General features: G+C 41.7%; 1 protein-coding gene across 3 annotated transcripts in view; it reads left to right on the top strand.

Annotated features, from left to right (window-relative positions):
* gripap1 (GRIP1 associated protein 1) overlaps positions 1-15107 on the top strand; it is a 42408-nt gene that overhangs the window by 19394 nt on the left and 7907 nt on the right. For all 3 annotated transcript variants that reach the window (XM_023431150.2, XM_023431149.2, XM_023431148.2), the window contains 9 exons: positions 64-165; positions 411-524; positions 984-1061; positions 6082-6177; positions 7546-7602; positions 7874-7973; positions 11396-11526; positions 13163-13279; positions 14190-14283. In XM_023431150.2, coding sequence (XP_023286918.1) covers positions 64-165; positions 411-524; positions 984-1061; positions 6082-6177; positions 7546-7602; positions 7874-7973; positions 11396-11526; positions 13163-13279; positions 14190-14283 — 889 coding nt within the window. The remainder of the gene's footprint in view (positions 1-63; positions 166-410; positions 525-983; positions 1062-6081; positions 6178-7545; positions 7603-7873; positions 7974-11395; positions 11527-13162; positions 13280-14189; positions 14284-15107) is intronic.

Genomic DNA, 15107 nt, shown 5'->3' with positions numbered 1-15107 from the left:
TATCTGAAGTCTCCTTTTCTCCTCTCCTCTCCTCACCTTGTCTCCTCTCCTCTCTGCTCTCAGGTTCTTGGGGTGAGGGCTCGGTATGAGAAGGAGCTCAGAGGACTCCATGAAGACAAGAATCGCTCTGAGGAGGAGATCCGACAGCAGCTAAGAGATGAGAAGGTAAAGAGGGGGAGGAAGAGGGAGGAAACAGGAAATAAGAGTAACAGGGAGAGAAGGTGATGGGTGAGGTAGTGGGGAAGGAGAGGAACAAGGAGGAGAATCAGGAGTAGGGGAGGCAGGAGGAAGGTAGATTTCCTGATTTTGATATAATGTCTCCAAAACTCTACTTTCCCTCAGCACAATCAGTCCTCATATCTTATCACCTAGTGTCTGTCTGCAGTGTGATTATCATCTGTGTGTTTCAGGCTCGGACTAAAGAGCTGGAGGGTCTTCAGCCGAAGGTGGAGGAGCTACAGGCTCAGGTTCAGTCCATGGAGGGAACCAAAGGCTGGTTCGAGAGACGACTCAAGGAGGCCGAGGTCTGTCAGCCAGTTAAACCGCTCCTTTACCTTTTTGCACAGTAAACTTTGAAACTCCCCTCAGATCATATTTGCTCAAAAAAACATTCGTACACAGACTGGGAGTGACTTTGATTTAGCTCTGAACGTTTCTGTGAAATAGTTTGTGTTGCATCTCGAGGCGGATGATGTTTTTATAACAGAACATTTAGCCAGACAGCAAAAATGTATTTACTTGTCATAAAATGAAATATTACAAACGTGAAGCTGGACTTGAGTGTAACAGGTGATTCTTTACCTGGATGGAATTTGCTCATGACCTCATGATCTAAGATATTTCTCTACTCTTCAGTCGATGAGCAGATTTCTGTGTCTTCATGTTTCCTGTGTGTATTTCACCGCCAGCTCTTTGTGTTCAGCTCTCCGGTCACCTGTTATCGTCTGACTTGACAACCTGTGTGTCTTTGTGTGTGTGAGCAGGAGAACATAGAGAAGAACTCTCTGGAACATCAGGAGGAGATCAAGCAGCTGCAGAGAGAACACACACTTCAGCTGGAGGTACACACACACACACACACACACACACACACACACACACACACACACACACATGCACACACTCACACAGACATATGGTTTTTCAGAACAAGATGTTTCAGGAAGCATCTTTGTAAAAATGAATATATGCGTACGTGGGTGTTTGTTTATACGTGCAGTCTGTGTAGGTGTGTTTGTGTGTTTGTGTGTGTGTTGAATCTAGTCCAGCTCTAATTGAATGTGTGTTTCTAATTAAAGCCTGGTTGTCTCCATGGTAACGCGGAGAGGTTAAATCGTGTTAACAGCAGATCAGAGTGGAGGAGGCTCATGTTAAACTGACAGTCTGTTACAGAGACTCTGAACAAACACAATCTGTCAGGACGGAGCTCGGTTCACTCTCAGCCTGTTGTTGCACAGAAAACACTCATCACTCCTTTGTGTCGGTGTTTGTTCTTTCTTCTTCTGTTGTTTCCCGTCACACGTCGTTTTTACACTACACTGTCGCACTGAGAGGAGGCTCTGTTTAACAACTGACTGACACTCGCATTATGAGTCTCTAACGCCTGATTTTAACCCTGAAATAGGGCTGAATGATATGCAAAAAAATTAAAAAATAATATTGTCATCATTTTGGCAGATATTGAGATATAAGTCACGTTTTCAATTGGAGTGGTCATTTTTTCATTTTTATTTTCACTTTAAAAAAAAAAAATGCAAAAATGATGATGATTTGATTTTTACATTCCCTTACGTCTGGGGAATATGATTTGCAGGCCGAGGCGTCTCTGTAGCACCACAATTCATTTCCTACCCTGAACCACAACTAATTTTAGAATTGGGGCACATTTCCACTTGATCAGTTGTTGTTTGATGTCCAGTGTGTCGGGTGAAGAAACCTTTTTAATCGCACGAATCACCAACAATCTGACTGTTGGATGATAGCAGGGATTTCTGTTTTGGTCGCCTCTGCATCTTGATCTGTGATCAGATTTCCCAACACGACTTCTGTCAAACAATCTGTTTATAAACTGATAAACAGAAATGTCTAGTATCAGTCTCTGTCAGTCAGTGTGTGTTTGTGTTGGCATCATTTCACCTCACAGATTTAAACTTTGTAATAAATGAGTCTAATTCAGACAGTTAGAGGAGCTGCTTTGTTATTCTTGTGGAGACACTTCAGTCAGTTTGATCCAGACCAACACAAAACTAAAAGTTGATACTGTCTGAAAACAGCTGCAGCTTCAGGAGTGGCATACAGTCCAAGTGATGTAAGGATGTTTTCAGAGATGAAGCCATGAATAGCTTTTATTTTCATCAATTACCTTTGTAAAAAGTGCAGTAAAAAGAACCTGAATCATATCAGTATCTGTTATGACCCCCTTTGCCTTTAAACCAGCCCCAGTTCTCCTCGTACACCTGCTCACAGTTCTTCAGGTTGTTCCAGCATCTTGGAGAACCTGCCTCAGTTCTCAGTCTCAGGGTCTCTGTGTCTTCATGTGATCCAGACTGACTCCATGATGCTGAGATCATGACTCTGTGGGGTCCAGACCATCTGTTGCAGGACTGCTGGTTCCTCTAGTCTCTGAAGATTGCTGTCCTGCTGCAGGATGAAGCTGGACCAATCAGACGCCTCCTGAAGTGTCTCAAACAAAGACAAAGTCCGCTGCCAAGAAAAAAGTTAGAACAGAAAATAAGTCTGTTAACAAACTCTGAATTATAAAAAGGTCGAGCAGTGGTTCAGTCTGGAGTCTTTATTGTGGTTATCAGTAGAGTTGGCTAACCAGCCAATAAAGCACAACCTGCTGTGCATCATGGGATGTGTCAGTGTTGATGTAACAAGTCCTTTCAGTCAATCAGATTAGCAGGCTGCCTGGTCCTCGTGGTCCTCTGAAATCCTTCAGGGAGAAAGAGTTTCCTCAGAGACTAACTTCAATGATTACTCTGTTTCTGTGTGTGTGTGTGTGTGTGTGTGTGCATGCGCGCGTCTGCGTGTGTGTGTGTGTTATCTGTTGGATAACAGCCCTGTACTAAGAGCAGGTTGAGGAAACTTAATAGGAAAAGTTAATTAATGATGGAGGAAGTCTAATTAGCAGCAGGTCGGGTGCTCAGCAGGTGCTCCACGTGGTGTGGGTTTGGATTTCAGTCGTCACGTATCGTTTCCTGTCTGGCTGACTGAACACTGATGGTGTGTTAAATCTCAAACAGCAAACTGTTAGAAATGATCAGGACAAACACAGATACACAGGCGCTCACTGATAAATAATCCTCTTGTTTAATGGGGGGGGGGCAAACAAATAGCACGTTAGAGCTGCTCAGGAGTTGGAGCTGTGCACGCTGCCTCTGTTTACTGTTAGAAATAATCACCTGCATCTTCAGAAGATGTGAGTTTGTCCCTTGTGTTTATGTAAAACCCTGAAATCTACAGTTACATCAGTTTCAGATGATAATTGATTATTATTAAAAGATCATTATGTGAAAAAGAAGAAAATTAATTCACAGTTTGGAGATTCTTGGATTAGAGGTTTAAAAGAAAAAGGTTGTTACATGTTTTGATTCATGAGCTAAAATAAAGATATAATGGACTAAATTAAACGCTATAGGGCTGTAAAATCGAAATATTATCAAAATCTCAAGTGCAATATCCAGTTTGCAGGAGCTGCCATTTTTTTGATAAAGGTAAAATGTGTCACAACATAAATAACTGTGAATGAAGTGTTACGGTGCAACAGAGACGCCCCGGCCTACAGATCATATTCTCCTGCTCTAAAGGAACAAAAATCACATCGTCATCATTTTTATATTTAATAAAGTGATAATGCAGAAAGTACCATTCCCACTATAATCGTGACTCATATCATAATCGCAGTTCGGCCCTGATTTGTTATATTATATATATTGTATATATTAAACATTTGCTGTAAGATTCAAGGCTGTGAGTTGATTTTCATAGACGTTAACAGAAAAACAGGAAACAGCTGATAACACATGAACTCCCCTACACGTTCAGAGGTTTCAGCTTTCAATAGAGAAGTTAAACCATGTGAAGCTCAGAGGGTTTTTTTCTATTTTATATACAGTTTGTTTTTCTTACAACATTGTATAGTTTTAAAGGTTTTAGTGAAGATGGAGAAATGATTCAGTGATTAAGACACAAAAGGAAAACTCTGCATCTGACTCCACTGAGCAAAACAGGTTCAGTTGAAAATGAACCGTCAAACATTCAGGTTCTTTAAAAGAAGTGAAGTGACACTGTAACCTCACACTCTGCTGTTTAAATGATGAGAAGTTACAGTCACGTTGTCTCCACAGCCTTGTTTATCACACTGAGGCCTGTAGTGCTGCTCTCATTAGCTTAATACAGAGCGATGGTTGATCAACCAGCTGCTGATGAGAGACCGACAAACTACAGGTGCAAAGACCAGCGACAACAGCGGAGCCTCCAGAGGAGACGTTTCCGCAAACTGAAACAAGCTGATAAAAGTTTTACTGATCAAAGTTTCAGGCTCAAGGAGAAATGAAGATCCTGTTGATGGAAATATTACAAGAATAAAAAGAGAGGATACAAATTGGAGCAAACTAAATTTTGACAGTCTAGTGTACATTTTACCAATACTGCTTCATGAGTAGTAAAAGGCACCTTCCCTCCATTATTTTATCTGCACCGTTGTATTTTGAGCAGACTTCAGGTCAGTGTAGAACTGCACTGCTCCCTCATTGTGGACCAGGTTTGGGAATGAATTGAGTGTGTGAGTGTAACGAAAGTCGGATTTTAATGCCAGAGGATTCAGTTCAATTCAAGAAAACTTGATTTGTCCTGAGGGCACATCAAGTAGACATGAAAACACAACCAGTGTCAAAACAACAGCCTGTAAAATCATAATGAGAATGACCAGTGCAAAGAAATAACCACACAATAACTGAAGATAATCTGCAATAAAAACTATCTTTCACAGTATAAACAGTATATGTGCATATTGGCTGCAGAGAGTTTTTTTGTCACTGCTGCTGAACAATCATCAGCTCACAATGAAACACGTCAAGACTTAGACGAATTCATAATTTTTAATTGATCGATCATCCATCTATTTTCCCCTCCTCATCCAGGTCCAGCTCACATTCATTTAATCACTTATATCATCAGGGATTATTGTTTTGGTTCTGTTCAAAAGTGCTGAAATGCTGTGATATAACGATCATAAATATTCTTTTGAACTGGTTTTTCCATTACACCTTCACACTTTGACCGTGGTGATGATGAAACACGTGATAAATGTCTTTCTACAAGCTGTAAAAATGACATTAGATTTAACTTGGTGAGTCTGCAGAAACCCTGATACACTATCTGTTCAATCCTCCACTGTTCGCCTGCACACACCTGTCTGCCTCCGTACTCTATGTGTGTGTGTGTGTGTGTCTGTGTGTGTGTGTGTGTGTGTTTTTTAAAGTGTTGATATTAACAGACACATCTTCCCCTCTGCTTCTCTTTTACTGTTTCTGTTTCTCCTCATTTCTCAGTGTAATAAAATCTGAACGGCTCAGAAATTAACACAAAAGCTAATTTCTGCTTGATGAGGCGTGTGTGTGTTTGTGTGTGTGTGTGTGTTTGTGATTAAGATGTGTGACATTACAGGGAATTAAGAGACTCTGTTTTCCTCCAGAATGACATGTTTTCAGTGTGTGTCAGGTGGGCGGCTGCAGCCTGCGGGTGTGTTAATGTAGATTTTAGTCAAATTAATTAGCAGCAGAGGATTAGAGGAGAATTAAAAGCAGTTTTTTTGTAACTCAATCCCCGGTCAGATGGATTAAGACTGAGGGGGCATCACTGGAGGTGGAGATGTAGCTTGTTTAAATCTCTGTTTTACTTTGTTTGACGAGGAGAGCGACGGATGGAAGAGGAGTTTCGCAGAGGCGTCACACTTCTCTGTCACGTCTTTGCAGTTGTTAAGTTTCTGCTCCAGATGTGTGATCTGTTGACCTCCTGGTTTCACTGTGCTGTGTCCTCCTCTCTCTCTTTGACCCTCTGTGTGTCTCCGTCCTGCAGGAGAAGCAGTCAGAGATGGAGGGACTGAAGCAGCAGCTGGTGGAGGTGGAGAAACAGAAGGATGAACACGGTGACACCATTGGAAAACTCAGACAGGTAACAGCTGATAGGCTGTTTTCACCTGTGTCTGTTTGTTTGTCGATGCGGATACGCTAAAAGTGCCGAACCTTTGGGGCAGATCTGAATCACTTACTCTAAATTTGAATATTTTCCCTCTGAAGTCTGGTGCATGTTGTTTGACGCTGGAGATCTGCCCTCCCTGAGTGACCTTCAAGTTTCAGCTTCTTGTCATCAAATCCAGTCTGCAGAACCAAACCGACACTGAACGTATGATCAGTGTATCACAGTCTGATGCATCTGATTCCTCTGAGCCACAGAGCTGCAGTGTTGTCAAAAACACATCAGTGATTCTCACTGTGTCACCGGGTGACATGTTCCCTCATCACCATGAACACACAAACTGTAGTTTATTTTGACTCGGTCTCACACAAACCATCCTGCTGCCGTACATACTCAATGGAGCACCAATAGTGGAAACATCTGCTGCTGAAAATAGTCCCCAACAAATGCATTATTTCCTTCTGTTTGTTTCAGGGGGAGCAGCTGTTTAAGGAAATTACTGAGCTTTTCTTTAATAAAAGAAACTATAGAGTTGTTTTAATAGATTTACATCTTCAGTAGGAATCAGTGAACTTGGAGCTGAGAGCCTTGATCACTTGCTGCTGCAAAACCTCTAATAATCAGAGTAATAATAATAACTTTATTAGTATCTCACTTTTCAAAACAGTAGTTATAAAGTTCTTCACAGAGCAAAGACTGCCAAAAGAGTAATATAAATAAAATGTAGGATTAAATATTAAGATCACAACAAAGCAAAAGAAAACAACAAACACACAAAACATTTGAAATATAGCTACGGTATATCTAAAATAAGATCAACACACTGAATGACAGAAGCTGTAGAGTGTTAACATGACAAACTCTGTCGTGTGCACATGTGAGCCAGAAAGTCTCAAGTTCCTCTGGCAGGGTCCACTGAAGGTGTCATGTGACAGTAAATTTAAACTTGATCTGTTTCAGAGATATACATGATGAGGTACCTGCACACATGAGACATAAAAGTAGGGTTTGCTGTTCCTCACGGCAGCCAAAGAACCATCTGTTTATTTATTTTACCATTCCTATGTATCAGTATTTCATGTCCCTCAGTTGTTTTTTTTATCGTCAAGCACTTTGCAGTGTCGGCTATAGAAAGAAGCTTTATAAACAAACCTCCTGGTATTTAAAGATATGAACCTCTACAGCAACATGATTTATGAAATATGCAGCTAAAATATGTAAAATCACTGGGTTGATCCTTTAAAAAGCTGCATCAGCATCAAGGCAAAATGATTTTACAGTTGTGGAATTATTATTGTTTTATTCTTTCTGTCTCTGACCTCCATCAATCTGCTCTGTGTGCAGGAGATAAAGGACACTGTGGACGGTCAGAGGATCCTGGAGAAGAAAGGAAGTGCAGCGGTGAGTTCAGTGTCCACTGACTGATGGACAGACAGACAGATGAGTGGCCTGTCTGTCTGCAGTGATGGACAGACAGACAGATGAGTGGGATGCACTGAGTAGAATTTAAAAAGAAATGACAAGGAGGGAATATATTTTCCAGAGTAATTTAAGGGCAGCAGTGCATGGAAAATAGTAATTACAAAGTAAATCCCTGTGTGTGTGTGTGTGTGTGTGTGTGTGTGTGTGTGTGTGTGTGTGTGTGTGTGTGTGTGTGTACGCATGCGTGCAGCTGAAAGACTTGAAGCGGCAGCTGCAGCTGGAGAGGAAGCGAGCGGACAAACTGCAGGAGAGACTCCAGGAGATACTGACCAACAGCAAGACCAGGACAGGTACACACACACCTGAGATGACACTGTGATGTCACAACAGTATCTGGTCTCCAGACAGAGTCTCTGGCTCTGACCTGGTTTAATTTGGTGTCAATAACTGAGTTTAAAGGACCAGTGTATAGGATTGAGGGGAGCTGTTGGCAGAAGTCGACTGAAATATTAATAATTGTTATCATAATTCATCACTGAGGATTGTGGTGCTTTTACTATTTTAGTATGAGCCCTTCATATCTCCATGACCAGGTCCTCTTCCACAGAGCCGCCATGTTGCACCCTCATGTTTCTACAGTAGCCCATAACGGACAAATCAAACACTGGCTGTAGAGCCTTTGAGTTTTTATGTTACCTGAAGGCCACCGTAGGTTCTCGTACATGCTTGGACAGGGAGGGGTGAGGGGAGGGCAATTAGGTTGATTTCAGTCTGAAGCCTTACCAAAAAAAAAAAAAAAACATACACACTGGTCCTTTAATGTCTGGAATTTTAGAAATAGCTCTTTTTCAATTTATTAATGAAATCAAATCTTATGTATCGGTATCGTTTATGTTTTGTCCATTTACAAATGTTTGTTTGTTTATTTGCTGAGTTGCTTTTTGTAGTAGTTAGACGCCTGCCTTGCTTGACTATGCTCGATACTTCTGCCCAGAAGAAAACACAGCTGTTATTGTGTCACCAAAAGTAAATGATCTGAGGAGGGAAATGATTAGGTTTTGTTTGACTTATCTAAATAATATCTTGGGATTTAATGATTGGGCGAGGCATTACAGTCAGCATCCATGGTCATCCTGAAGAGATCTCAGTCAGGTCTCAGCATCTTTGCTAATTTACCACCAGCTCTGACATCTCTCCAGAGATTGACAGAGAGGATAAAGATAAAGTTCTTGTTACTGTCTGGAGCTGCCTCCTTACAGATCTCCACACTCTGCAATCAAGTTAACAAACATGAATAAATAAAAACCAACAGAGGCAGTGTGATGACTGATAACAAACAGGTGTACAAACACCTGAGTCCTGCTGAGCTTGCAGATTGATGAAACTGCATCCTCCCATTCTTGGGAATCTGGATTGCCATATTCAACAAGTTCAAACAATTGTTAAAGAGACTTGAGATAAAGTTCATCTAATGACGACAGAAACATCAGCTGAGGAGAATTTTAGGGCCGAACTGAAGTGAGCGAGAAGAGGGGAACTTTTGTCCTCAAAGACAAAGTCAGTGAATGTATTCCACCATAACTTCTACTGATTTAAGTCTGAGTGGAGAATCAGAAAATTAATACATCATCAAAACAACTGTGGCCGACGGAGTGATGTGTTCAGGGTCTGCAGTTTTCTTTTAGTCTCAGATTTTGGTTCTTTGTTTCCTCAAACTGACAAAAATGACGGGAGACCCTAAGTCCAAACCCAAACTTATGGGTACCATCACAGACAAAACAGCCATGTTGTTCAGCACTTTATCGCCTCAGAGCTCTGTTCACTGTCCTGAAACAGAACCTGCCCGTTGCCCTTTAAATGCTCCAGTAAGGAGAGATGTGTGTGTGTGTGTGTGTGTGGTTGTGTGTGTCCTAAGTGGCTGCGATGTGATTGGAACGTGACCGATGGGGCCGATAATCTGCGGCGTGCTAACCCTGCATCAGGAGGTTCTGGCTTAGTCCGGAACCTTCTGCTCAATATTTAATGCCATGCTCCGATTCCCAGAGCTGAGGTGGACACACTGGCGTCTGCTGGCACAATACACACACAAATACACGTAAATACAACACTTACACACAGCCGCACAGTCAGTCACTTTCTGTTTGTCTCCATCACATTTAGTTTTCTCTCACTTGTTTTTTCTACATTTCTGTCTTGGATTTTTTTTAATTTAACAGCCTTTCAGTCACACTGTTTGTACTCGTGTACTCGTTTTATGCACACACTCACACACTCACACATACTCACAGACACACACTCGCACACACACACACACACACACACACACACACTGGTGCAGGGCAGTCCTCTGCATCATGTATAATCAATGAGTAGTGATGAATGTTTAAAAGGCTCTTCTGCACAAACCTGAGAATCAGACATTTTAAAGTAGCATACTTATCTCTCTGCCCACTCCCACCACCTGCCTTAAAGGGACGGTCCAGTGCATAACAGGGACGGCCATAGTCTTAAAGGGGCACAGTTCGCTCATGGCCGTTCCCAAAGAGTCCTTTTAAACCAGGAGACAATCGCTTTAAAACATTCATGGATAAATCCAAATGTCAAGACTTCCCTGCACTGGCAGACTCACAGGTGGAAATTACAGGTGCACAGCTAAAAGTCAGAGGGCTGCCCATTTACCACAGTTTATCAACACCAGCATGAGGCCTGGCAGACGACCAGTGAGGCAGACACAGGACCGTCCCTTTACGACAATGAATGGTCCCCCTCAGCCAGTGACCTGTCCCTAAAAGCCAGTGGACCTTTTAGTTAAGCCATTGCGCTGTCCCTTTAAATGATCATTTAAAAGACTTAAAGACAGTTAAGTGTCTTAGAGGCACGATGTGTTTTAAAGGGATACTTCACTGACTTAATGTGACAGGGGACGGTCCTTTCACCACCATTTTCCACTACAACAGTTAGTTATAGATAGTTTAATGTTTTTAAATACCTGGACAACTTGTTTATGTATAGTTGAGATTTTTTGACCTGAGATAGATCAGTGCACATTCAGACAGTAAGATTTTTTGTTTTAAACCAAAAATGGAAAAACAGTTACTCTTAGCTCTGTTTTGAAATATTTATCTTTACTTCCATGCCACCTGACAACCTTTAGTCATTCTTTAATTAAATAAGGAATATGGAATAAAAAGGAATTTGCAATTTGATGTTCTTGTTTTTCGTTTTTAATTCTGACGGAAAATGTGCTCTGTTTTTCTGATTTTCCGTTTTTGGTTTAAAATGAAAAAACAAACTGCCTGAAGGTACACAGACTGAGATACTCACAGGCTGATAATACAGTGTATGCAGAAAGCATCCAGACTTTTTTCCCCTTTGCAGCTTGAGGCTAAAATCAAAAGCTGAGGATCACAACTCAGAGTGCTGAAAACTTCTTTTAATCTTGTGTGTTGTGTTTACTCGCACTGTACGGTTCAGTCGACCGGTCATGACGCGGTGGTCACACTTAATATAAACACTGAACAGTCATTCAGTTTTAACCAATTACAATTTCAGTTAATAAAGTCTGATTACATTGCTCTGAATTCACTGTATTGTTGCATGGACACGGTCTCAGTCTGCAGACCCTGTGGATGAGACATCACAGCAGCACCCGGCTGTTGTAGCAGCAGCAGAGTGTAGTGTGTAGTATCCTGACTGTCCTCTCAGAGGTGAATCCAGATGTTTTCATGATTTCCTGCGGCTCTCATCACGATCTGCATCCTGTCTGTCTCAGGTCTGGAAGAGCTGGTTCTGTCAGAGATCAACAGTCCCAGTCGGACTCAGCAAACCGGAGACTCGTCCTCCGTCTCCTCCTTCTCCTACAGGGACATGATGAAGGAGGCTCAGCCGGCCAATCAAAACAAGGTGGGTGGAGCCTCAGCTGCTTATCACAGTTCATAGAGCTGAAAGGTGACTGCCTCAGAAACACTGACAGAAAAGACAAAGGCAGTGTTACGGTGTGTAATTCTGCTATGAGCTGGCTCAGAGTCCAGACTCTGACGACATGTAAAACTCCACTGTCATGATATTAAAACTGGTTCTCCACAGATCGTAGCATAGGTTTTGACAGCACTCGTGACTCATGTAGGAGTTTGTTTCAAGCAGCAGACAGTTGAACATCCATTTCCAACAACCAGGTCATTGATCATCCACTCAGTTAATTAGCTGTAGGCACTCAGTCTCCTCCTAAAAATTAAAAGTCAATGACTCGAGCGGTGCAGGAGGAGCATGTGTGGCCAGCTGTAAACTGTACAACCTGAGTCTTGCATGTGTGTGTGTGTGTGTGTGTGTGTGAGTGTGTGTGTGTGTGTGTGTATGTGTCCCCCCGGTCTGACCTCTCTACCTGTCTTTTGTTATGACATCAGTTACCATGGGGATGTGCTGACGTGGTGATGGCAGGCTGAACAATAATATCCCATGATCCTCCTCTCTGACTGTCAGTTTATCAGACAGTAGATTTAAATATTTCTTCTGTTTTTGTTTGATTATATTTTACATTTATTTTCTCAGAAGAGTCTTTGAAGTTCCTCTGCTGCTATTTTTAACTGTCATCATGGTGACAGTGTGTGTGTGTGTGTGTGTGTGTGTGTGTGTGTGTGTGTGTGTGTGCGCGTTCCTATTGATAGAAACACCGTAAATAGAGCTGACAGGTTCACTTTATGTAACCGAGTGTTTCCGTCAAAACATGAAAGTAAGCAGAGTCCACCGTCAGGTCAGTTTACTGCGGTGGTTCGGTCGTCATTAGCAACAGTGTCACATGACAGAGAGGGTGTGATGTGTGTGACTTCCTCTGACAGCTGAGAGACAGAGCTGTGAAACCATCAGTTTTTAAGCTCCTCTCAGACCTGGTGATGTAAATGTCCTGGTTTATTTTGTCCTAAATTACTAATCAATCAACTCATATGTAAATTCAAACATTATTATTTGAATTGGTTGTTTTGCAGTGTTGTTGGACTTCACTGTAACCTACTGTATTGCGACACTGTCTACTCACGTAGCATGACTGAGATCATAGTGCGTTTGATGACATCTGACCAGTGTGACGTTCAGGGGTTGCAGTAATTAAAACTCTTTCCCAGGTCACATTCTTTCGCACTAGCTCGCAGCAGTAGCCCTGTTGGTTTTGGGGATGTTTTGGGGAGCGAGGTGGTCCGTGACTTTTATTTAATGGTTAAGTCCTTGGTCTGAAAAAGTTTGAGAAACACTGCTCTCATCAATCTGATAGGAAAAAAAAAATTTCACACCTGTCTACAGCAGGTACACGTACAGTCTGTGAGGGGCCACGAGGGACACAAGGTTTTTTTTTCAGGGGTCACCACTGCTTTAAAGAAAGAGACAGATAGTGATGTTATTCTGTTTCTACTTTCTTGTTCTGAGGACCTCATCAGAAAGTTTGTGAGTTTAAATCCCCTGCTGCCACAGAGCCCTGGAGCAGGACAGATCTGTCACCTCTGTCTCTGAGTTGATGTTTAATGATGTTCTCTCCCTGCTCGTGTCTCAGTCCGGAGGAGGCAGTCCTCAGTCCAACCGTCCGGCCGAACTGTCTGATGACGAGGTCGGAGAGTTGTTCCAGCGTCTCGCTGAGGTTCAGCAGGAGAAGTGGATGCTGGAGGAAAAGGTGAGGAGCTTTCTGTTACCATGACAACCATATGTTACATGTCCTGTCTCTGTCCCGTCTGTCTGGATTACTATCAGCAAATAAAACCAAAAAGTCAAAGAAAAGCAAACGTTCAGCTCGTCCTGTTTGAGCGGCTCAGTTCGGGTTCAGCCTGTTTTAGAAGCAGGTTTATGTTGTTGGATGAATTATTAATGTTCAATATTCCCACTGTCTGCAGATTCCTTGGTGAGCTCTGGGCTGAACACGTTTCTGCTGCTGCAATAATTCATCTGTTAAGTTAATAACTTTGATACTTGACAAGTTCTTTCAGTTTTCAATTAAAAACTCGATGTTTGCTCGTTATTTGAAATCTGACTCACCGGTCCAGCTCAGTGTTCTCTACAAAAAGCCTCTCGGGCCATAAAAGTCCTCCATGTTGGATTTTGAATCTTTTGAAAAGGTTATTTGACACCTCCCCCTCTGACAGCTACCAAATTTTCTGTAGATCATCATTTGACCCAGCTGATCAAAGGTTGTGTAAAACCTGTTGATATCTTATTTAGTTTTTAAGATATTAACTAATAAACTTCACAGGCGGTGGGGCTTAGCAGGAAAATGGCCATAACTCATTAATGATTTGTCCAAACATCATAAATCTGGGTACATATCTTCAGGCCATCTTTAGGTAGAGGTCTACCAAAGCCTTGTGATCCCGACCCATAGGGGGCTCCGCAACACTTCCAGGCGTGCGTGATCTCAGGGCCCGTGTCAAGCAAAATCTTTGAGTGCACAGTTATGTTATGTTTTTAACATATTTACATAATTAAAAAAGATAAAATGAATCTGTAAATTTGTTAGTAGCTCGTCTATTCTTCTGTTGTTAGAAAACATAAAACACTGAACTGTTTTTTTGTTTTTTTTCTGTTTCCAGGTGAAACATCTGGAGGTCAGCTGCTCGTCGATGGCTGAGGACATCTGCAGGAAGAGCGCCATCATAGAGACATATGTGATGGACAGCCGCATAGGTAACACACACACACAGATAGTTAACATGATTTCTGATGCAGTGATATGGACACAGACTTGACAGTGATATAACAGCTGCAGTATGTTGTCCCTGAGCTGTATCTTTAAAACCTGATGTTGAACCTCTGAGGTTTAATAGTTGATTTGGTCTTTGAATCAAGAGGATTTCTCTCATAACAGGAACATATAATCCTCCTGTGAATGAGTGAGCGCTGCCCTGCTGAGGCCTAATGCTCAACAAACCTAATATTATATTTCATAAAAATATAATCACTTGGTTTTTCGGTTTGTTCCTTTAATTAGAGACGACAAAACAAACAAACACACACAAGCTTCTGTTGCTGTGATGCAAGAGACTCATTTAACTGGAAAAGAACATGAAAAGACTGTAGGACGTGTGTGTTCTTCTCATTTAATAATAAAGGTCGGGTCACATTTTTTCTTTGGGCAGTGACTGTATAACACTCGTTAACAGTTGAAAAACATCATTAGAAGCTGCAGGTTTAAGTGGAGTTGACTGATCCAGCTGAGTAGTCAGACTGCAGCACCACATCATTTCTCCTCATGCTGTTCATGTAAACTGTATTCAGACGTCATCGCTGAGTGACTAATGATCCTGTAATTGTTTTTAAAGATTTTAAAATACTCAGATTATCTCAGAAAACTCCTCTGGTGCTTCTGACATTATTTTATACATAAAATAATTTTCATAAATGTAAAATAATGATGAGACTGATGAGAAGAGTGTGAAAGGACTCAGTGGTACAAAGTGTTCTGTACAGTCCGAGGTAATATAAAGTCAGTCAGTGGTGGGTCAGCTGGC

This window comes from Seriola lalandi, unplaced genomic scaffold (assembly GCF_002814215.2).
Source record: "Seriola lalandi dorsalis isolate HSWRI2012SDOR001 ecotype SW California unplaced genomic scaffold, Sedor1 jcf7180002054917, whole genome shotgun sequence".
NCBI classification, from domain to species: domain Eukaryota; kingdom Metazoa; phylum Chordata; class Actinopteri; order Carangiformes; family Carangidae; genus Seriola; species Seriola lalandi.
Note: the sequence above shows the minus strand (reverse complement) of the source record. Positions and strands in the feature narration are given on the sequence as shown.